General features: G+C 35.5%; 1 protein-coding gene across 6 annotated transcripts in view; it reads left to right on the top strand.

Annotated features, from left to right (window-relative positions):
* CEP170 (centrosomal protein 170) overlaps positions 1-23,568 on the top strand; it is a 94,624-nt gene that overhangs the window by 24,002 nt on the left and 47,054 nt on the right. For all 6 annotated transcript variants that reach the window (XM_059467348.1, XM_059467347.1, XM_059467350.1 and 3 more), the window contains exons 2-8: positions 11-156; positions 4,919-5,008; positions 8,816-8,897; positions 9,448-9,503; positions 9,628-9,790; positions 12,431-12,565; positions 20,638-21,114. In XM_059467348.1, the coding sequence (XP_059323331.1) occupies positions 52-156; positions 4,919-5,008; positions 8,816-8,897; positions 9,448-9,503; positions 9,628-9,790; positions 12,431-12,565; positions 20,638-21,114 (1,108 nt within the window). In that variant the 5' untranslated portion in view covers positions 11-51. The remainder of the gene's footprint in view (positions 1-10; positions 157-4,918; positions 5,009-8,815; positions 8,898-9,447; positions 9,504-9,627; positions 9,791-12,430; positions 12,566-20,637; positions 21,115-23,568) is intronic.

Genomic DNA, 23,568 nt, shown 5'->3' with positions numbered 1-23,568 from the left:
CTCACTGCAGGATGACGTAGCTTTGCCAAGGATTTATCAGCTAAGCAGAAAATGAGCTTAACATCCTGGTTTTTGGTGAGCAGTGGCGGCACCCGACATAGGCTGCCACGAGAAATGATTTTTGTTGGAAGAGATGACTGTGAGCTGATGTTACAGGTAATTGCTTCAGCCTTCCATGTGCAGCTGCTCAAATCATGAACTTAGTGCACCAGCTTCATGCATTCCTTTTGAAAAAGAAATTTCCCAGATGTTGGGGAGCAATTGTTTTGAAGAATCTTTTGTGTCCTCAGGGAAAAAAAATTAGTTTAAATTTTTTGCCATCAATCGTGCAGTTACTGCTTAAGTACAGAGAATCACATTTTCTTCATATAAATCAAATGCAGAATGCAAGGATAGAAGATGAAATACATTTTGCAATATGACCAGTAAAGTAAGTAGACTGTGTTCCATAAAATGTGATGATGTTAAGAGAGCTGGATGCTTTTGAAAGGAGCCTTCTTTTTTCAGCAGCTTGTAATCTAATTTAGTCACGTGATTTGATGTAATTCTATCCCCATGGCCTGATTGTGTTGTACAAAGGAAAATGAAATTTCTAGAGAAGAGTATTTCTGTCTCTGAGGAAGTTGAATGACTCAGTTTAAATAGAATTGAAAATACACAAGTCAAAATAGCTTGATCCTTCAGTAACTTCCTCAACTTTGAGGATGACTCTGTGGAGCTCTTAGATGTGTGTAGCTGTGTTGTTATGTAGCCATATTGCTTGCACTTTGCCCTGTCAAAGCTGTAGTCCTCTGACCTGCCTTTTTCTAATTTTTTTTTAATGACTGATGGTAGTATTTTGGGAATTTCTTCTTACTGTTTCGTGTAGAGCTCTTAGGAAGATTGAACTTAAAACTGATATTCTCAACACTTCCTACCATTCAATAAAATACTTTGTTTTAGAGTTTTTGTTCCCAAAAGTTGTGTATGCAGCCATTATTGCCCAAATTAGAGTCTTACTTGCAAATGAAGTGCTTAGAGATGTAATTCTACATTTATTACTCAGAATGTAGTATCTCTAGTAAATTGCATTTGGCTCTCAGCCTCAGAAGGCATTGAGATATTTTATTGATGATATTAGAAAGCACTTGGCAGTACTCTTAATTTGTCTTTAAAAACAGATAGTATGATGTCTTGGTAATTTATGTGGGACGTATTTAAAAAACCCAAACAAACAAGTGCACAGATAAATCCACCAACATCCAAAACAACAATGAAAGAAAAGCAACCAAAAAGCCCCACTCCACTGGTTCCTGCCCAGTAGCTTATAATCTAAAAATGCTTTTATTTTACCAGTGACTTGTTTGAGAGGGCTGTTTTCTGTAAATAAGAGAGCATATTTTTTCTTCTCTGCTATGCCATCCATAGTAGATCAGTCCTTGGAGTGAAACATTTATTCTTTTGTGTTACAGAACTCCACCTTCAAAGGTAGCTGCCTCTTTGATTAATACTGTGAATAGATTTGATTTATTTACAAACATTATTTGTTGTGCATTTACTTCAGAGTTAGTGAAAAAAAATCAAGGGGCATGGGGATTTCAAGAATATTCTTTTTAGCCTGCTGCTATGTTAGGTCTACATGCCAGCATGACTGTAACACCACATAGTGCTGCAGGGGGAGGAACCCACCAAGAGAGAAGCTAATAATGTGTTCTTGTTCTGTGTGTGTAGCTCTTTGTGCAAGACCTTCCTCTCCACTCTTGACAACTTGGTTGTTCTCTTACTGCAAAGCATGTGGACAATGCATGATAAAGAAAGCAGAATTTAATGCTTTTATTCATAATTGCTTGACATATTATAAAGGCCTTAATGAAAATAATTTTGACTGTTTCATGCTTGATAGACCTCAGATCTCTACCTGTAAACACTGTTGTTCTAAAAGGTTTAGTTCACATCTGGGAATACAGATCTGCCTTTTTTTTGTAAATATGTTCAAAAAGTCTTCCTGTTTAGCTAACTGTTCCTAACTGTTCCATTGCATCAGCCTGCTTGTGGATAAACACTACATTACCCCTTCTTTCACCTTATGGTTAGAAATCTTTTTGAATGTTATTGGAGAAATCATCTCCAGGAAAAAAATATACATTATTCTCAATATCACAATGGTTTGCAAAGAAGAGTGCATTTATTTTCTCAATATACAGAAAATATTCTGTATTCTGAATATTTTCTTAGTAGTCTGGATTGAATTGAAGAGTATCTATGTAAAATAACACCAGTCAGAAATTTCTTTTAACTGAGGATGGACTTTTCGTATTCGTATGGCTTTTACTGCAGTTATTCTGTGATTCTTATTTCTGCAGACATATATAAATCTGTGTACTGGATCTGGCTGGTTGGTAGGGTTTTTTTTTTATAGAAGCCATTATGGTACTGTTTTGGATTTGTGACCAGAACACTGTTGATAGCACACCACTCTTTTGGCTGTTGCTGAGCTGTGTGTGTGCAGTTTCAAGGCATTCTCTCTCACTCTGCTCCTCCTACACACCCTTGACTGGGGGAGTGCACAGAATGCGGAGAAGGAGCACAAACGAGGACAGCTGACCCAAACTGACCAAAGGGATATTCTGTGACAAATATTGTGTTGTGTTTGGCAGTGAAATCTGAGGAAGGGGCTTTGGGGAAGATACCCACTACTCAAAGACTGTCTGGGCACTGTGCTGCTTGTGTTAGGTTGGAAGTGATTGCCTTCTCATCACTTGATTTGTTTTACTTCTTCCTTCTTCCCCTTTGCTGCTGAAACTTGACCCATGGGTTCTTTCCTTTTGCTCTTCCTGTTCTGTCCCACATCCCGCTGGGGCAGCAGAGAGTGAGTGAGCAGCTGGGTGGCATTTACTGCCAGCCAGGGCACCACAGTCTTACAAAAAGGAATTTTAAAAGCCCTTAAATTTGAATGGAAGGCTGCAATAACAAAGCCAAAGGAAAAAAGGCATTCAAAAGACTTGCACTATCTTTGCACCTGCAAAGATCAGCTGAAATTAATAAAAAGTCCAATTATATGTAAGTAATTTGAACCTGAGGAGAACTGTGAAGTTCTGCGGAATTTCAAGTGTTTCTGTAAAAACCACAGACTTGAGTAATCATTCTTAGCATTTCAGATGATGTGACACAGTAGCATGAGGATTTTTTCTTGTCCTTTCTGTTTTAACTTATTTTTAATAGGATGTAGCACATAAATATAATTAAATTTTTATTAATACAGTATATATTTGAATAACAACACTGAGAGAAGTTCAATTTTTTTTCAATAGCTTAGGTAAAAATAGGGTAATTCTTGGTGCAGAACATGCACATCAGTGAATTTCATTGTATTGAGATTGTTTTCACTTGAAAGGTTACTAAGTTAGTAGAAAATGAACCATGTTGCCGTGTCTTCATCTGCCATTAAAAGCATTTAACTGATGTAGTATATTAGTGCAGCTTATATTGGCAGGCAGCTTGTTCATTTGTCTGTCTCTTCCTTATTCTGCACTTTGATACCCTGCCCCCTCTCATTATATCCCTCAAAAATGTAGAGCAAAATAAAAAGTCTAAATATAAAATTGTAAGTATGAGCAGGAGAACAGTGATCTCACTTCTTTGGGGAGAAAGCAAAGTGGTCATAAGATTAAATGGACAGGAAGAATGAGAAAGTAAATTGAAAGTAAGGAAAATAATAGTAGCAAGTCTCAGGAAATGGAAAAGGAGTGAGGTGATAACTATGGGATTACAATAAGAGAAAACATTTCCTTAGGAATAATGGTTGTGTGTTCTGATGCCCTGTACTGGCCAGGGCACTTGGTAAGGCAGGTCTGTCCTACAACTGACAGACCACAAATGCTGGTACACAGAAGTCATGGAAGTCTCAGACAGAAATGTATCATACTGTGCAATACAGTCCTGAAAAATGAGTTGAGTAGCAAGGATAGAAGATGCAAACCTGAAATTAGAAGCTGTGCTGGTGGAAGGAATTTGCTGCTGTGCAGTCATTTTGTGACAGTGCACTAGCAGAATGAAGAGCAAACATAAGATCAAGTTGGGCTGATGGAGAGGATGAGCTGTGGTCTCCATTCTCTTGGGAGCTCTTGAAGGTGTGCAGCTGCTGACCATATGCATGCATGAAGGAGACACATCCAGCCCCACATCCCTTGCTTGCCATCAGCACCTCAGGCTGCAAACACTTGGCAAGGAGTGAGTGCTGAAAGAGGGACTTGGCTGTTGGGGAGCTGCTGTTCTTGGATGAAATAGCAGCCAGGCTTGTTCCTCATCTGTGTCATGATGTTTGTATGTGAAATAAAGAATTAATGAGAAAAATAGATGGATACTGAAGTGCTTAAGGGAGGACTGAGAAAGTCAGAACTGATGGGAATAGTAATTCAGGAACTGCTCAGACATTTAGCTAATTGGTTCAGGAAATTGAGATCAAGGAGAAACACTTGGAATGCTTGTATACTGCAGTAATTATCCCAGATGTGTGACAGGAAATGGAGTTTGAGAGACAACAGCAACACCCCGGAATCACAGTCATGTCTTGAAAGATGCATGTAATTAAGGGGTGAGAGTGTTAGAAATAAAGTGCAGATGATAATAATATTAGGTTAAACATCAGTGATCCTAGACTGAAAAAAAAAATATAAAAGCTTTGGATGAGGTATATCTGGATCTGACTGATCATATTTAGGGAAACATTAGGAAAATAATTATTTTGAATTAAATTTAGGATTTTGCTATGGGTACCTGGAGTTGGGTTAGATATTATCATTTTAGTATGTGGGACTGTCTTTTTAATATAATTTGAATAAATGTGCTATGTAAAAAGAGAAAATCACACTGCTCTAAGAAATAGCCATAACCACCTCATGTGGTTTTCAAACACCTTGTTTTCTTTAATATATTTTAGTCACGGAGTGTGGACAAGCAACATGCTGTACTCAACTATGATGCCTCTACAGATGAACACTTGGTGAAGGATTTGGGCAGCTTGAATGGGGTAAGTTAACATCAGAAATAGATAGCTCCCCATAGTGTTATGGGGAGCCATTATTAATTGTACATTAATACTTTTTTAATGCGAGTGTGGAAATGGGGGAACATTCAAAAGGAAAGTTTAGTCTTTGCAGGGGTTTTCCACTGCACGTTTTATAAAGGGCTGCTGTTAATTCCAGTAATAAGAGTGCTTTGGCAATAGGAAAAGCTCAGAACAATAGAAAGGAGTGTGTTATACTTATGTATTTCAGAATTCAAAAAAAAAAAGAATCTTGACTATAATGTCTAAAAGCCCTGACATATTTCAATATCTAAAATGTGCTATTATGATATGGATTTTATTTCACATGCTGTTCCTTATTCTTCTGTTACAATAGAGAAAAGAATGTTAAACTGTATTTCTACTGTACATATGTGGAAAAAAATAATTATGCAATAACCATATATGAAAATCAATTTAACTAATATTGTATTTGCATTTAGTTTTTCAGAATAGTTTTTATTAAAAATCTCTATGAATAATTTGTGTCAATTCATTGCAAACTAATACAGGAGAAATCCAAAGTTACAGGAAATACAAATTTTGAATGACATTTTATGTTCTAAGGCTTTTCTAGGAAGTGAATATTAAGAAGTCTAGCTAAGCATCACTTTTGATAAAAGTTTTTGATATTACAGCAAATTATTAAAAACATAGTAACTTTGTTATCATTTTGTAGCCCTTTAGATACTCCTTTATGACCTCTGTATTTGCACTAGTTGTGGTTGTTATTTTATAACTTTAAATGTTTGGCTCTGTTGTGAATATGTACAGAATAAAATCATGAGTTCATCTGTGACTGCCTATTTGAAAAATACTTAGAAAGCTGCTGATAGTGAATAGTTTTGTCAAATACTTAAATAAATAGAAGATGAACTTTCAAGTTACTACCTTTTGATCTTGAAGTGCATTTTGAAATAAAACTCTGTCACTGTCTCTATTAGTTTTTCTGTATTTTTAGGTAACTAACTCAGCCTTCCAAATAGTCAGTCTCAACTCCATGTGAAACCACTGAAGGGCTATATCCTTTTAACAGTTGTAGACATACAAGGACTTTGGTCCTTAAATATTTAATATGCCCCTGTATTTTCAAAGTTGGTGTGCTGTTTCAAGGCAGTGATCAAAAATAAGTTGAGCACATAGAATTTTTTTGCTGACACATTTGATTTTATTCCCTAGTTGTGTAATTCTTGTAGTCAGTAGGCATACCTTCAGATTTTTGTTGCCTTGTCACAAAACTGGAATTGAATAGAAATATATGTTATAAGGTCTTCATTCAACTCCTTTTTTGCCTCTAATAAAGAGCTTTCAGTGATTTGCTTCACTTGATCTAATTCATTCTCAAGTTTGAGGTGAAGCTTCAGTTGCTTCAGAGCTGTTTACTCAGAGACATCAAAGGAACTCTTTCTTCCCACTGTTTTGGGACAAGGAATATTAAATCTCAGAGTTCAGTCCTTTTTCTTTGTCTTCACAGTGTTTTCCTTACTGTCACTTTCCCACTGTGCTTTTCTTTCATATCTCTGCTTGCCTGGTTTCAGGTTAATGGAGAAAAAACATTATTTTTGTAACACCATACTTAATTGTGTGGCAGAACAATGGCTCAGTACCATATGGTGAACTAGGTAATAATTCTTCTAGTCTAGCTGCTGTTGCTCTGAGAGCACCACCTCCCTAGCAGCCAAGTGCCTCTTCTAGTGCTTCAGCAGCTGCTACCCTGTCTTATTTTGCCTACTTCATGGAAAGATTTATTTTGCATCTCTCCAGCTGGTCCCATCTCTTTTGAGAATAGATACATACCTTTCTTAGTATAAAGTATTTCTCCATTCCTGGTAGAATGCACTTTAACCACGCATGATAATTCAGAGTTTAAGGGGAGGTGGCTAGTGCCTATGTTTTGGTTTTGAGTGTTCTGAGTGTTATAATTTCACAAGCTGACTATGATTGCACCTGATGCCCTAATGCCTGAATATTCTTACATGTGTGGTTGATTCACACTCAGTTCAGTGAAAAGGTTACAGTAGTCTTTCTCGTGGACTTCGAAATCTAGAAGTCTTTATCCTGGACATCTAAGATTTGAAAAAAAAAAAAGGCAAAAGTAAATTTTAACCAGTTTTACATTAAGTTAAATTGTATTTCTGATAGTTTGTTGTGACTCATTCTGGACACTCCTGTTTTTCTTTTTATTTTCCATACAAGAAAGATGAAGGAATTTCTCTTTTCTGAGGCAAATGCGTGCAGTTGCTAGTATATAATTATTATTTCCCTGGTATCAGTAGAATTCAAGTGTGAACTTGTGAACTCAAAAACATACCAGAAGAAGTATTAACAATCCATGGCCCTGTTGAGTAACATTCTTCTCAGGAATATTTACAGGATAGCAAACTGATGTTTCAGGACTGGATTCTGAAAAACTTAGCAAACTTTATGAAGGCTTAAAGACAGTTGGCTCTCACTATTTGAAGAATGAACTTTAGAAATCACATGAATGGAGTGATTTAAAGGGGCAAAGGATTCTTTATTTACAGAGTAACTAGCTTTTTCAAGCTAGCTTTGTCTGGCATCCCAATGCATGTGATGAGATTTTAAAGCTCCAGTGGCAGAGTAACCAAGACTTGGTTATTCTATGCTGTCACATCAGTCCTGAGCATGAGGCTGTCAGTAAACTGCACACACAGTCACACACAGCCTTTGGAGTTCCCTGCATTGGCTATGCTGTGTCTGCACATGAATTTCAGAACTCTGACCTGGGAGGAAAAATGCATAGATATAGACATAGATCTCTGCAAGGTGGCCTAAATTCTGTAGGTTCACTGAAATTCAGAGTGCCTTGATGATAGTCTTCACAGAGGTTTATGCCCTGGACTCTCAAAATGTTAAAGTGAAATAAATTTGCCTGAAACCTTCCTGAAAGTTTCATGCTTTCAACAGTGACTAGTTGTACCTTTTGTTCTTATTTCCCATGGAAGATATTTTTTATGAAGTAGGTAAACAGCTTTTAAAATAATGAAATAAACATTCTTTTCCTTCAAAAAAAGAAAATTAAATGAAAGATCCTCTTACTATTTTGGGGAAGGAGATTGTTTCTCTCTAATCACAGTTCATTTAATACTAGACTCATGAGAAACACAGCCATTCAAATATTCAGATTTTTGACTTATTTAATGATTCAGGTTTTTCCAACTTCCGAGTGCTTATAAAATGGCATATTCCAACTGTTTCTTTAGAAACATGTGCATGTTGTAGAAGTTTTAAGTTAGACGTAGGATGATCCTGTAGGGTTGCAATATACTGAATTCTTCCCACTGATTTTTGGTGTTACTCAGATGCACAAACTTGGTCCATGTTTTCTTAAGTCCTTTGACAATTATTAGAAATAAGCTGCCTCAGAACTCTCATATCCAATGCTAAATGCTGTACAAATACGATGATAAGTCAATTCTGGCATTTAATTTGGGTTGAAAAAAGCAAACTACAAGAAAAATAGTAAGTGGAGGTGCTAATTCAAGGGAACATTAATCAACTCTTCCATGAATATTGCTAACAAGATGGAACTGCAAGGAATTTTTCAAGACCAGTGTGCATCTTGGTAATCAACTGGTGTTTTACCTTCCTTTTGACATGCTTTGTTAAACAGTTGGCAATTTGAGCTTATGGTTTCCTTGTGAATCCCCAGTAGAAAATTTGTGGTGCTGAAGACTTTCTTATAGAATTATTTAATTTTGTTGTTTTGGAATTTAATGGTATTTCTTTCTGTCCTCATTTGTTCTGCAGACATTTGTGAATGATGTGAGGATTCCAGAACAGACATACATCACTCTGAAGTTAGAAGATAAATTGAGATTTGGATATGATATCCTTGCCATAAAAATGCAGTGTCAGGATGGACTTGTCTTGTTAGAAGTATGGTTGTGTTAAGTGTTGTCGTTGCTACAAAAATGCCTGTATTAGCGAAAATCTCAGAGTTTAGGATATTCTACCTTGGTCTGAACTACTGATAAAGTACATTTCATTGTCTCTCACTGCAAGAAACCTCAACTTTCAATTATGATTTGGAACATAATGTGTGTCTTCTGCGTTGCTAAAGAGTACTACTTTTCTTTGAGGCAGATATATAAATATTTGTATCATATGCAGTTGTATACCAGCAGATAAGATTACAATTAAATATTCAGCAAACTGCTGAATGAAAAAAAATTGCTTTTATAATTAAAACACTAAGGTATCCACTCAATGTTCTGTTTATATATAGTCAATAACTTCATTTGCTTTGATGAATACAGTGACATGTATTGAAAGCTGTCACCATGCCAGTGGCATAATAGACTGCACAATTGTTACTTTTCTGTAACATCCTCTTGTGAATTCAGAGTTTTTTCAGCATTTTCCTTATAATTTCCTACATACTAATCTTTTTACTGTGGTCAGGGGAGAGATGAGAGTCCCCGAAGAAGCACTTAAGGTAACAATGTGCAGTTCCTGGATGTTTTTTTGTCATTGTACAGTTATGTACAATGACATAGAGAGGTGTTTTTTTTCCCACTCTTTGAGGGTTTGTGTTTTGTTCTCTATTTAATATCATGTAGCATGAAAAATTCTCGAGCCAACTCCAGTTATCCCAAAAATCTTCAGAGGCAGAAGGATCGAAACAAAGCAGCTCCAAAAGTTCAGAGTCCAAGGCAGCAGACTCCACAGCTGAAGTCCACCACAAAACTACAGAAGCACTGAAATCTGAAGAAAAATCAGTGGGTAAGGTTCATTTTTTTGTTGCAGAAGCACAAGAACTTGGGAAGGATGTTAATTTGCTTCAGTAGAATGATTGTGAAATTCTGTGGACAGTAAGAATTTCACAAATATGGACATTTAACCATAGTTTAGATGTAAATAATGTTTTTGGCGGTTAATTTCTACTTTTTTTATGGTAACATCCACATGTTAAGAACATTTTTAAAGAGAGATTTGATTGGCTTTTTTAATATTTTTGCATATCTCTTTGCCCAAATCACAAACTTGTGGCATTTGTGGTAGAAAATTTCTATTTTTTTGCAGTTTAAGTGAAAGTATTTGTTCAGTTTGTACTTTTTACCATTACCAAGTGCACTAATTTTCTTTTGGTTGGTTTGGGGTTTTTTCCCTTTTTAAATGGGCGGGAGTTCTGTTTGTTTTGCAGTTCCTAGCATTCTTTGTTTGATGTGTCAGGATATAGCCTCAGTGTTCTATTGTGGTTTAAAGATTTGTAGATACTGTAGTTTCAGCCTTGTTTCTACACCATCATTCCTATTTATTTAATGTGTCATGGTGGCTCTGCTGCGGTTGTCTTAACTTTGTGTGGGTTGTGCTGCCCCCAGTATGGGAAGGTTTTGGATCTGTTGGAGTGAGGCCAGAGGAGGGTCAAAAAGATGAGCAGGGAGTTGGAGCAGACAGGCTGTGGGATGGAATTGTTCAGCCTAGAGAAGGAAAGGCTCCAGGGAGACCTCATAGCAGCCTTTCAGTACCTAAAGGGAGTTGGGAAAAAAAGAGGGAGAGTGTATTTAACACAGGCAGCTAGTGATAGAAAGACTAGGTCTGATGGTTTTAAACTGAGAGAGGACAGGTTTTGATTGGATGTTAGGGAGAAATTTTTTACTGTGAGAGTAGTGAGCCACTTGAACAGGTTGTCCAGAGAGTTTGTGGATGTCCCATCCCTGGAGGTATTCAAGGCTTTGAGCAAACTGGTCTGGCAAAAGATGTTCCTGCCCATGGCAGGTCCCTTCCAACCCAAACCATTCTCTGATGAACTTCAGCATGAGGCTTTCTGAAGTGTAGTGGATATAACCAAAAGAATGAGAAAGGGATCAAGTATTGTTGTTTCCTTAATATGGAACTGTCTAGGTCTGATTTCCAACCTGATCAATGCTCAACAGTTTTGTTTAGGTTTCATCTCTTCTTCCAGAAGACTCACTTCAAAGACTTCTCTTCCCCACATACAGAATTCTGTGGTATACTTAATTAACCTGTTTGTTTTGTTGGCTAATCCAGCATCTTGTTAAGGGTACATAAAGTAGCACAGTGGGGGCGGTTTATCCTCACCTTCTCTTTTTCTTTTCACTCTTCCAAAAATAACAGGGATAGGGATTTATATTTGAGTGTAACTCTCCTAAGCTTTTTGGGGATTGATTCTTTCACTGTTGCTTTATAAATGCACATCTGCTCATTATTGCTAATTCAGTGCACAGGAATAGAATTGTGCGATGGTTTGGGTTGGAACAGAGCTTAAACATCACTTAGGTTGCACCCCCTTGCCATGGCCAGGGACACCTTTCACCAGACCAGGTTGCTCAAAGCCTCATCCAGCATGTTGTTCTGGAACACTTCAGGGATGGGGCATCCACAAATTCTTTATGTAACCATCAAGGTTTTTTTTTTGTAATTTATATCGACTAAGGCATAATGCTGTGTAAAAAGGAAGTACTTAATGTCTTAAAATCATGTTGAAACCTTTGGCATGGCTATGAAATCATCTTTGGATTGCAAGTGTATAAAATACTGAAAAATGTTGACATTCCTAATCAGAAAAGTCACAGACAAGCACCTAAGGTAGATTTTAACATATGATGTTTTATTATATAAAGACTCTTTAAAATACATTCAGAACATCTGTATGACACTAGAATAGCTAAATCTCTGTAGGGTGAAGTATTCGTCCAAAAGATCAGATCAAACCTAACCCAGCAATTTATCATCAGGTTAGAAATCTCAATTATATATCAGTGGTTTTTTTCTTACTTAATTTTTGTAATTAAATCTATTTAACCATGTGCTATAGCACTTTTAGTTGTGCTATAATTTAACTGATGCTTTTAAAAAAAACCACCCCAACCTGTAAAATTGATTGTGCTCAGTAATGTTTTACACACAAGGTAACTTTCAGCACTCTGTAGTAGCTGTCAGCAATTTGGAACCTTGGCAGCATTGCAAAATTTGATCAGTTTTTCATGCAGTGAGTTCAGATTTCATTGAAAGGTCAGTGTGGGTAAGAATGAGAATCTTCTCACAGAAATAGCAGCAAACAGCTTTTAGGAATGTTCTGCTGTCTTGATGACTTCAAACTGAAAGAAGAAATAATATTTGCGGATATATCAGGGTAACAATTAGAGACGGTGCCTGCCTTTGCATAAACATTTGTGCCAGAAGTTTTATCAGGTCATTAGTAAGCTTTTATATTTAGAACCCAGATCAGTTGTCTGGCCTCCAAGTTTGTTTTGTATTTAGGCAAATGCATGCATCCATTTCACTTCAGCTTCCAGGAGAAATGATCCAAGCAAATGACTTTCTCTTCATGTGATTCTTAGCCTAAATATCATAGCTAAACAGAAAAGTTATTTCCTCTGTTTTGGGCTGTCTTTATAGATATTTCTGCCATGCCTCGTGGGACACCTTTGTATGGGCAGCCAGCCTGGTGGGGTGAAGATGAAGCTGATGAAAAAGGTGGTTGTAAGCCAGATAGCAAGCATGAAGAAAAAATGCCTGAGACAGGAGCTTCAGGTAAGTGTGTTGTCTTATTTCTTGGCTTTTCTCCTCTTTACTGAACTGCATATATTCTTAAATAGGGAACTAAACAGATGTTTGGAAGTTTCACAGTTTGTGTAGATAAAAGCCTATTAAAAGGTAAGGTAGTTGAAGAACATATTTTTGTGAGAAACTGTGCGTTTACAGATTGGTACTATTATAAAGAAATCAGTTTCACATATAATGTGTCAATTTTCTAGTATATAACACAATTTTCTATCACTAAGTATAGCAAATAATGTTACTTGAACCAGTGTGTCCTTTGTTTCAGTTTAATCTGTATCTGTCATTTTATATACGAAGAAGTATTTTATTGAAATAATTTCTGGAAATAAATTGTGATTTTTACATTTGTGTCTGGCTTTTAGCTATATAAGGTTATCTATACTAGAGAAGCAGTCTCTTCTGTAATTCAATAATGCTGTATTAGTAAGAATTACATGTTATAGTTCTTGAAGTAAAGATTTATGTAGTCTAAATGGTAATGTTTATTCCCCTGTAATACAGACCTTTTTATTAGTTAGCTTGTCTAGACACAGTATGTATTGCCAGAACTTCAATCTCTGTACCTATAATTAGGCTTTTATATCTATCGTCAGGCATATAAATAAAGTGACTGCTATTCTAATAAAAACAGTAACTTAAAACTTATTCAAGTTAGCACAAAATTCAACCATGTTTATTTAGCACTTTAGACACCCGTTTAGGGTCCAACAGTTTTAAGTTGGCAGTTTTTTACAGTACTTAAATTGAGGTCAGAATTTCTCTTTTCCTGTCATAGTACTTCCCTTGGTTAACATGAATCGTATTTTGTAGGAGCTGGAGTGAAGTCTAAAAATGTGTAAATCAAACTAAATGAACACTTCAGTGTAGTGAAGACAAGATCTTTGAAATTAACTTTTTGCCATGGCCTTTTTAATGACCTCTTTCATATTATTCTAAAGTTGTCATCATTCAGACACTAGAGTCTGTTAAGATTTGGACTATTATAAAGAAACCAGATAAAAACATTTAAATTACTTTTTCCTCATTAAATATAGGATTACTGAAAAGCGATATGCTGAAGTCTGTGTTTTTGATGCAATGCCATGCCATTAACAAGGTGACAAAAGATGCCAGCTTCTATTTAGTGTAATGTGTCTGTTCTTATTTTTTATAATTTTAGATTGCTTTTTCAGAAGCATCAAATTACATCAAATGGTTTACATGCTCTTGTATTCGTTTTATCAAGAGATTTTTCAGCGAGTGATCAGTGCTTCTATCTTTGTTCCCGAGCTCCAAGAAAAATGAGATTCCAACTTTCACTCAAACTAATCATGGAGATGCCATCTGTTTCAGTAGTAGACAAAAATAAGTTTGTTCTAGACTGAACTTCAGTAATGGGAATATTTTTGACTTGATTTGCTTAGTGAAGTCATCATAAAGTAAATTATGAGTAGAGAAAATAAATTAATATTTTCTAAACTATTTAAATTTGGTTGTTTTTTTTCCATATATATACTATACAAAACCTAAATTTGGACCCAAAGCCTTCTTGGCAAATACAACATTTTGTCCTTTTTTAACAAAAAATATTAGAAATCCCTTTAATTTGTATTGTTGCTTTTGTTTAGCCATGAATGTATCTCCTATGAATAGTATTGATCTAACAAGAGTGTACGAATACCTTTTATTTCCTCAAAATTAAAGATTCGTAAGTCTGCAAGAATGGAATTCAGTTTGAAAAAGCACATACTAAACAAAAGCCTATGTGAAAGGAAGGCACTGCAGATAAAAATCCAAAACCTGACATTTTTGCAGAACCATTTCATTTGTGAGGATGTAGAATTAAAATCCTGTGTATACACAAATGATTTATTCATTGTGATCACCTGATCTCTGAGCAGACGTTAATTGTATTAATTGTATTAATTGTTCTGCTGGTCTGGTTTTTGACTGTTGTAGATGATTTTTAGTAGTGTTGGCAGAGAGTCTGAGAAGACAAACCATGTAAGAGTTGACATTTGTTTCTATGGTCACTTCTGCAGTCTCAGAACACTGTGTCTGTGTAGAGGTGTGCAAAAGACATTCTGGATGTTTTCACGCAATTATAAAATCATAAGATTTTTGGGCTGCTTTGGCCTACATTTATGTTCTATGAAAAGTTGAATTTCTTTTCAACAACTTATTATGTATTTTCTTCAAACATTTAGGTTTTATAATATAGATTAATATAATTTTAGGAAATCAATATAAAGACACACTTGTATGAAGGAAAATTGGAAACTTCAGAAAATTGTCATGCTTGGATATTTTTAAAATATAATCAAACTATTAAAAATATTAATGATTGGTGCAGCTAATTATTCTTTCATGGCTTAAATTGTATTAAATGTTTAAAACACTGATCTGGGATATGCTTTTTAATATAAACTGCCTAAAAGTCATTTACAGGTGAATTCTTAAACCAAATTGATAAGTCAGATAACATTTTAACAAAGTAATCCTATTAAAAATCTGTGTCATGTTTTAATGATTTATTGCATGATTATTTATTGAATAGAGGACTTGAATTCTAAGAGATGGGGTAAGGTTTAATGAGGAGATTGAAGTGGGAGATTTATTTCTGTTAAGCCAGCTATAGACAATTACTCTTTACAGTCTCAAGTTAATAAGATTATTTCAATGTTAATGTATTTCTATCACAATGGAAATTCACTAATGAAAGTTATTTACAAACAGAGCAGAATAGCCTGGAAAACTTTTGGAAAAAAAAATCCTTTCTACGTTTTTCCGACATATGTAATGCTCTGATGCAATGATCCATAGATCTGCTGGTCTGTATTAAAATGAGCACTTGTGTGTACACCTCTGGCATGACTTTATGCTGCAGCTGTTAAATGTCCATGTTATTGGCAGGTTTATTGGGTGTGTAATTATTATTACTGCCATATGTTACACTCTCACTTCCTGGGGTAATGAAAACTGCCTTCTCTGCTGATCTTACTTGTAGTTGTAGAATTAATGTCAGTAATGCCTTTACCAGAAATCTAAGAAAAGACAGAAATAAGTTTTTAAGAAGACTTAAGGAATCTGAAGTAATTCTTTCCACTTGGCATGAATTTTAATTCCAGCATAGCATAAGAATATGTCAGATTAAACATTCCTTGCAATTAAGAAACAATATCTTTTTCAGGTAAAGGAGACTGACAATTATTTGAGAAATTCCAGTGTAGTCACTGTGTGTAGGGGTTTACACACATTGTAATGTGTGATGCTTAACCAGCAATATTAGCAGTTAAGTTCCTAGAAGTTTGTTCTAGAATTTTGATGAGTTTTGTCATTAAATATGTGCTAGTGCTGCATGTAAGGCTTGCTTTGCAAAGCTCTAGCAGCAAATGTGCACAGTATGTCATGGAGAGCTTACAGAACTCTAAAGACCCATCACAGCAATATATTTAAGTAGGATTAGTTTTGTCCTTTTTTTCACTTAAGCTCCTTTAAAGCAGGTAGTAAAATGATTTATTATGAGAGATGGGGATTTATATACAGTGCTGGCTTGTATTTCTATTTTGAAAGAGCAGTTCTGATATTTTTTCATATGACTGGTTATGAAAGCATTAAAAGACAAAAATCTTCATATTCAATACTAGGTGAATCTTATGTACTTATTGAAATCTTGTCTCTAAATGAAAAAAAGAAAAGTTTACTTCAGCTGCAAAGCAAAAACCCCAAAAAACAAAAATGTAAGTGGGAAATAAAAAGTAGGAATATGAAGAGAAACAGGAAGGAAAAAAAATTTCTATAAAGTATTTGAAAACATTAAAATCAGCTCCTTTTATTACACATACCATTGCACAGTGCCAAATATAAAGCTAACGTTAAAAATATTTTGGGGTATTGTGTAAATATCATATTTTGGCTGTTTCTTATACCTACTGCAAATAAATATACTGGTTCGGGTATACAGAATTTTTTTATGGGAAGTGCTTTGTAAATTCCAGATAATTTTCTTTTGCAAATTTAATTCTAAAATTGTATTTTTAAGGCAGAAAGTAAAGAGAATGACTAAAAATCTGAAGATTGTGCAAAATATTTTCTGAGAAATCCTGTCATTGCAGATAATATACAGAGGTAGTTTTTTGCACATCTGAATAGCACCGACACCTATGATTTTTCTTGTCCAGGTAGCAAAATGTTAAAATTCTGAGTACTTGTGTGTGTAACTTGGGAAATAAGACTTAAAAAAACCCAGAAAGTCCTAGAAAATGTAGTTGATTCTGCTAATTCTCAAAGTGAATATTGCATTTCTGATGGTCATATCAGAATAGGAATTGAATTGAATTGAATTGAATTGAATTGAATTGAATTGAATTGAATTGAATTGAATAGAATTGAATTGAATTGAATAGAAATCACTGAGGTTGGAAGATACCTTCAAGATAATCCAGTTGAACCATCCACCCAGCACTATCACCCCTAAACCACTAAGCCATCACCCAGTGCCACATCCAGATGCCTCTTGCACGCCTCCAGGGATGGTGACTCCACCATATCCCTGGGCAAACTATTCCAATGCCTGACCACCCTGACAGTGAAAAAAAAGAAAAATCTAGTGTCTAATCTGAATCTGCCTTGTCTCAGTTTTGGGCCATTTCCTCTGATCCTCTCACTGCAGGCACTGTTAAGAAACCAGCCCCACCTCACTACAGGCTCCTTCCAGGTGGTTGTGGAGAGTGATGAGATCCCACCTGAGCTTCTTCTCATCCAGACTGAGCAAACCAACTCCCCCAGTCATTCCTCACAAGACATGTACCCTAGTAAAGGATCTCTGAATCTCTCTTTGGTTAAGCCTCTGTTTTCCCAAATATTCCATAGTTTCCTTCCTAGCCTCTCCTAGTTTTGTTTCAATCATAGTATCACTACACCTGGGTGCCAGCTACCAATTATTGCTTCCTTGCTTGCCTTGTAAAAACAGTTGCTCAGCTGTCTTTTGTCACTGAGGGTCTTTGAAGAGTGAGAGTTCCCTTTCTACAGATAATCCTGCTACTTTTTCTGCCCCTTTCATTTTAGTCTTGCCAGTTATGAAATCCCTTCAGGATTTCAGTCCCTAAAGAGGTTGATGTTCACAACCTACCCATCTCTTCAGTTTCCCAAAACTCACTTGCAATTGCCTTTCTTACTATACATATATTTTACTTGCTCTGGTTTTAAAAGAGCAGTGACAACCACTATCTTCAGTATTTGCTAGGAGATTTTTTCTTAAAGATGTCTGTATTTAGTCTGATATATAATTTCCTTCATCTTGGTAGATGACTTTTTATAGTAGGATTTTAAAGGTAAGGCTGTTTTATAGATCACTCTTTGTAATATTTAGAAAGGTGTAAGAACTTGCATTTCAAGTCTGTGAGAAAAATAATGAAGGGTGGTTCAGATCAAGATCTCTATTAATTTTTTTTGCTTCATGATTTTCTATTTCCTATTGTAATAAATTCTGATGCATTTAACTTTCCTAAAAATGCACTTCTGTGTACTAAAAAAGTACTTCTGTAGTTTTAAACTGTTTTTAGAACACTTCTGTTTCTAAAAAATACTTCTAACTGAAAATAGTATTTTTATGTAACTAAAATTAACTTATACTTCAGATATTTTTATTTATATAATTGTTAAAAATTTTTCTAGTTTAGTAAAATTTACTATTTAGTTGTAGTTTGGTTTCTCGCTTCTTTTGATTAAGCTCTGTCTTAATTTAGATTCAAACTATTTACTAGCATTCTGTTTAATCAAAAATATTGGAATCAAATACTGTACATATCATGATAATATAAACAGTTTATTTGAAATGTTAAATTTTGTGCAGACAAGTTAGACATGAATTTTTTTATTAAGTCCTTCATCAATGCTGGCAAACCAGTGTGAGAGATCTTCTCATTGCTGTACATCTCATGCAATTTGCCTACAGTCTTATTATTTTCAAAAGATGGTAATAAACCACGTATTTCATAATTACTGAAAAATACTGTGTCTTGTGTGACCAGCAGAATGCTCCTGCCTTGCCCAAAATTAGAAATAGCTCTCAAAACAGAGTATTAGCCAGTTATCTTCTACGAAAGAGTGTTGAACACTATATCTGGCTAAATTATTGGCTACAGGAATTGCATGATGTTGTTGACTTGAAGTTCTGAGCAGAACCACGTGGGGGAAAAAAGGTTGTCTATGAATAGTCTGTGTGGTGGATTACTCTCTTTTTTGGTCACCGTGTTTCATATTGTAAGGATCCAAGCTCTAGATTTGATCCTGCCAGAGCTTGATCCATTCTAGCTTGTTAGCTACAATGAAACAAATGGAGAGTGATGGTAGTTTACCTAAAGTTTAGGACATGCAAAATATGATTTTTGTTTATTTCTGTAGATTTTCTGTATAAGTAGAGATGATTTTTAATAACCTTTGCATCAGTAAAAGGGATTCATTCTGTATTGTATGTCTGCTGGGATAAGTGTTTTCAGGAATGGTATTAAAAGCATTCTTTTCCCTGGGAGAGGAGTAGTGAGGTGCTGTTATAGTACCTGAAAACTCCCTCACAGACATGAGGTAGCTGATAGTGCAATGAAAAGCATTAGCTAGGGGATTCTTGGAATCCAACTGCACAATAGAAAAACCTGTCTGAATTGTGAACGTGTTTTGTGTTCGTAACAGCTACTGGTGGAAAAAAAAAATTTTAAACTGCTTTGTTACCTGTATTGGAGTAATATTGTCCAATGGTGTATCACATTACCTTTTTTTTCTTTTTTTCATTTTTGGCCTTTCATAAATTCTCACAAGAAATGCGCTTGTGAGACACAGCACAGGTGCATTGTTCCATCCTGCATCCTTTGCCCCTTAAATTCCTGACTTCAGTATATGAAGTAAATACTGACTTCAGTATAAATGATTCTATTGCTATTTTATCGTATAATAGTTTCATACACAAGTACTAACTTCCTCATCTGATGTAGGGTTGCTTTTCTCAGTACCTCAAATCAATTAGTTGCAGTCTTAATTCTTTACTTGGCAACTAAAATGATATCTTAAACATCTTAATGTGGTCTATGATAAATTGCTCCAGAACTACTCAGAATTCTTTTGCTAGAATCTAAGTTGCCGTTGCTACTATGGTCTCAAGCTTCTGTTTCTTTTAGCGCATTCTGCACCAGGTGTTTTGGTTGATAAAATGCAATCAGAAGGTTTGTTTTCTTAAAGGCACATTGGTATCTGCTGCAACCACAGGAAGCTTTAGCCTTCATTTAGGTTATACAGTGCAACTTGGAATTACTATCTTGTGCTTTTTATACTTTCTGCTTTTTTTAGCCAGTGAGAGCATGGCTTCCTAACATTCTGCATGCTTCCAGCTATTGTTCCTTTTTCTGTTCATCTATATGCTATGGCAACAAGTAAAATAAGAGGACATGACAATAGGATTTAGCTTGATTCTTTGGTTTTATCTTTTGTAGAAACATAAAGTCTTTGAATTCCAAAACACTTTCCAGTGCTTTGCAGTGTTTAACTTTTCAAGCCAGAATTAATGTTTATCTTGCATTAATGTGTGAATTGTTTTTCTGAAGAATTTGGCCAAACAAAATTAGGCTTTCTGTCTACTGCAGGAGATGGCAGATCATTAAAATTTGTTTTGGGAGCACCCTGATTTGATGTTTTTTCTGGTAGATGGGAATTGTGATAATGATCATCTCAACAAATTTGCCATTGTGATTTACCTGTTTTCTATGTTCAAATAACTCATCTGACCTTTACATCTTCTAAAAATATTTTGCATGCACTTTGACAAATTTTAAGGGAGCTTTTTCCCACTTTATATTTCTCACAGCTGAAGTTCAAACCACCTTTTCATTAATACTTCCTATATGTAATTCTGGAAATATTTTTCCAGAACTCTGGTGCTCTATCTACTCCACAATCTTACTGTTTATTCCAGAAATTACTCAAGTGGCCTCTACAGGATTTCAGAAAATTTTGAAGAGCCTGAAGTTCCCAAGTATTGTGAAATCTGTTTTTTTTTTTATTTTTCCTAATAGGATGCAGCACAGATGCCAAGCAATCTGAGGAGCAATCTGCATCTGCAAATGAAGAACTTTATCCTTTCTGCAGGGAGCCCAGTTATTTTGAAATCCCTACTAAAGAATGCCAGCAAGCTTCACAGGTAGCAGAGAGCACTATTCACGAAATTCCCACAAAAGATACCCAAAGCTCCCACGCAGCAGCTTCAGGGCACGCTTCCTTTACCATTGAATTTGATGACAACACTCCAGGAAAAGTAAAGATCAAGGATCATGTGACAAAGTTCACGTCGGAGCAGCGTCACAAGTCGAAGAAGCCTTCCTCCTGCAGCGGGCAGGACCTGCCGGGGCTGCAGACGGTGATGATGGCAGCCGAGAGCAAAGTGGCCGATTGGCTCGCGCAGAACAATCCTCCGAGAATGATATGGGAGCCCACGGAGGAGGACTCCAAAAGTATCAAGAGTGATGTTCCAGTGTACCTGAAGAGGCTGAAAGGTAAAGTGAATAGTTGCAGCTGTGCTTAGCTCTGAAAGCAGCAATTCTTCGCCAGTATGCAGTCACAGGATCCCTGAGCCTATGCGGAGTTCAGATCTGGGCTGGGAAGCTGTATTGCTGAATTAAGTCTTGCAAAGGGCATAAGAAACCAAATGGTGAATCATTTTACAATCTATGCTAATTGGAGGTGTTCTAGTGTGGCTGAAAACATCAGGTACTTAAACACTGATCTTGAAAAAGAAAAGGAAAAAATCCAACATTTAGTTAAGCTTTATATATCTCACTTTTTCTCATGAAGTACTTTAAAAACCTGGATTGCTTTTTAGAATCAAAGCTCTGAAGTTCAATTTATGCTTTTAGCAACTCTTTCAATAGCATATCTTCTGTGATTATTTGAATGTTCTAAGAAAATCATTTATAGCAAAGAATACATCATATACTCATTCTGCTTATATGGATCATGTTTGGTAGAGTCCAGTTGGAGTCAGGAATCAGACATAAAGCAAGCGCTTCAGTTTTTATACTCACCTTGTGGACTGTTGTATTCATATGAGTGCTGCTGTTGAATGGAGTTCCAGGTGATCATACATGTTAATTTATTGCAGACAGTGACATTTCAAATGAAATTAAATAAAATGTTACACATGACAAGTGCACCTTCTCTTGAGTGTCACTTAATGGAATAGAGAAGCAGATAGTCTTGATGTTCAGATGAAGAGTCCAGTACCATTCAAACTTGCATAAGGAAAACTTCTGGTGAACTTTTTCAAGTCTCTCTTTTTTTCCATTTTTAATTTCAGCTGTATAACACTACAATTCTCATTTTCCTTGGCTCTGCAACATTATCATGTCTAGTTTGTAAACCAGCTGGGACTGGGTACAGCATTCTTTGCCTTATTGATCAAAAGTCTGCTTTTTAAGGTTGTCCCTTTCAAATTAAGCTAAAAATAAAATTCTGAAAGCAGAATTAGATTAACGTGCTGACATAAAAATAATAGTATATTATTTCTTCCAGTGTAAATCACATTCTTTGGCCTTCATGTAAATGTATTATATTCATGAATATTCTTATAAATACTAGCTGTGACACTTTGATAAATAGAAGGGGCTTTGTTTATAAGCCTTTTCCTGACAGAAACGCCACCAAGTCTGATTAATTTTCATCTGAAAGAGGTGTAAGTTATGGGATGCATATGGCCATAATAAATATCTGAATTTTGTAGTCTTCTATGGCCTGTTTGTATTCTCAGTCATCAGTTTTATTTTTAGATAGTAAATATACCTAGGTGCTTTGAAAGTTTGATTTTTTTTTTGAAAACTCAAAGCTTTTTTTTTCTCCTCAGCTTTTTCTTATAGTATTCTGTACTGAAGTCCCACTGCTAAATTAGACTATATGACTTTCACTGTGATGTTGGTACTGCTTTATTATTATTTGGAAACGTATGAATAATCACAGAATTTTTGTAGGCATTATTCTAACAAGTAGAAAACAGGAATGTAAGTTGGGAGTTCAGCTGTGTATTCAGTGGTGTTAGTCTGATAAGTAAGATCAGCCAATATGTAATTACTGTTTAACTGAATAGTAGCTGCATATCCTAACTATTTAAATGAGAAAACCTTAAAGAAGCTGACCTCTTGAGAATCAAAATACAGAAATTGGACATTATATATATATGTAAAAGCAGAATTGGATCTAAAAGAGTTCAGAGAGGATGAAAGCGTTCCTTCCCAGCTACTGTGCTAAAACTTAGGAGCATTGACACTTTCATTGTACATGAGGTTGCCTTGTGTTAAATACACTTACTATGTGTAAGTATCCAGCCTTCATACATATTAAGGTATCATAGCAAAGTACATCTTTAGGTGTATGTATGATTTATGAAATATGTAATCCTTATTCATAGATCTCAGAGTAGTTCATGGAATGAATGAGTAATAACAACCATTTTACTTGCACACATCAGATGCTGAGAGGAGTGAATTATGGAAAAACTCATTGCTCTTCTTGGAAAAAGTAATAAAGAATTCAATCCAAGTTTAAGTAGACATTTCTCGTGATAAACTGTTGTAAATGTGAGAGGAATCCAGCAATATGAACAGTGGCTCTCTTTCCACTGTCGGGAGGACTTTATTAAAGTTTTCTTTTTCCTCTTAACCCTGCCTGGAATGTGTCAGTAGTCATTTGTAATCAACTGGCTCTCTAACAATACTGATACAATTCAAAAACATGCTATAGTACAGCTGGTAAAATACTGGCTTTTGTATGTCACTGGTAAGTATTCACAGATGAGAATATTGGAGAAAGGATACTTCAAATGCACTGCTGTTACTGATCAGCTTTGAAAATGTTTCCTTGTTTGACTTGTAGCAAGTTGATTGCATTTCCAGGAACTGTACCAAATTTGCAGAGCCAGGTCTATAAGCTATTGGAGTTTAAACAGAAATCCACTTTGA

The sequence above is a fragment of the Ammospiza nelsoni genome, chromosome 3, assembly GCF_027579445.1.
Source record: "Ammospiza nelsoni isolate bAmmNel1 chromosome 3, bAmmNel1.pri, whole genome shotgun sequence".
In the NCBI taxonomy this organism is placed as follows: Eukaryota; Metazoa; Chordata; class Aves; order Passeriformes; family Passerellidae; genus Ammospiza; species Ammospiza nelsoni.
Note: the sequence above shows the minus strand (reverse complement) of the source record. Positions and strands in the feature narration are given on the sequence as shown.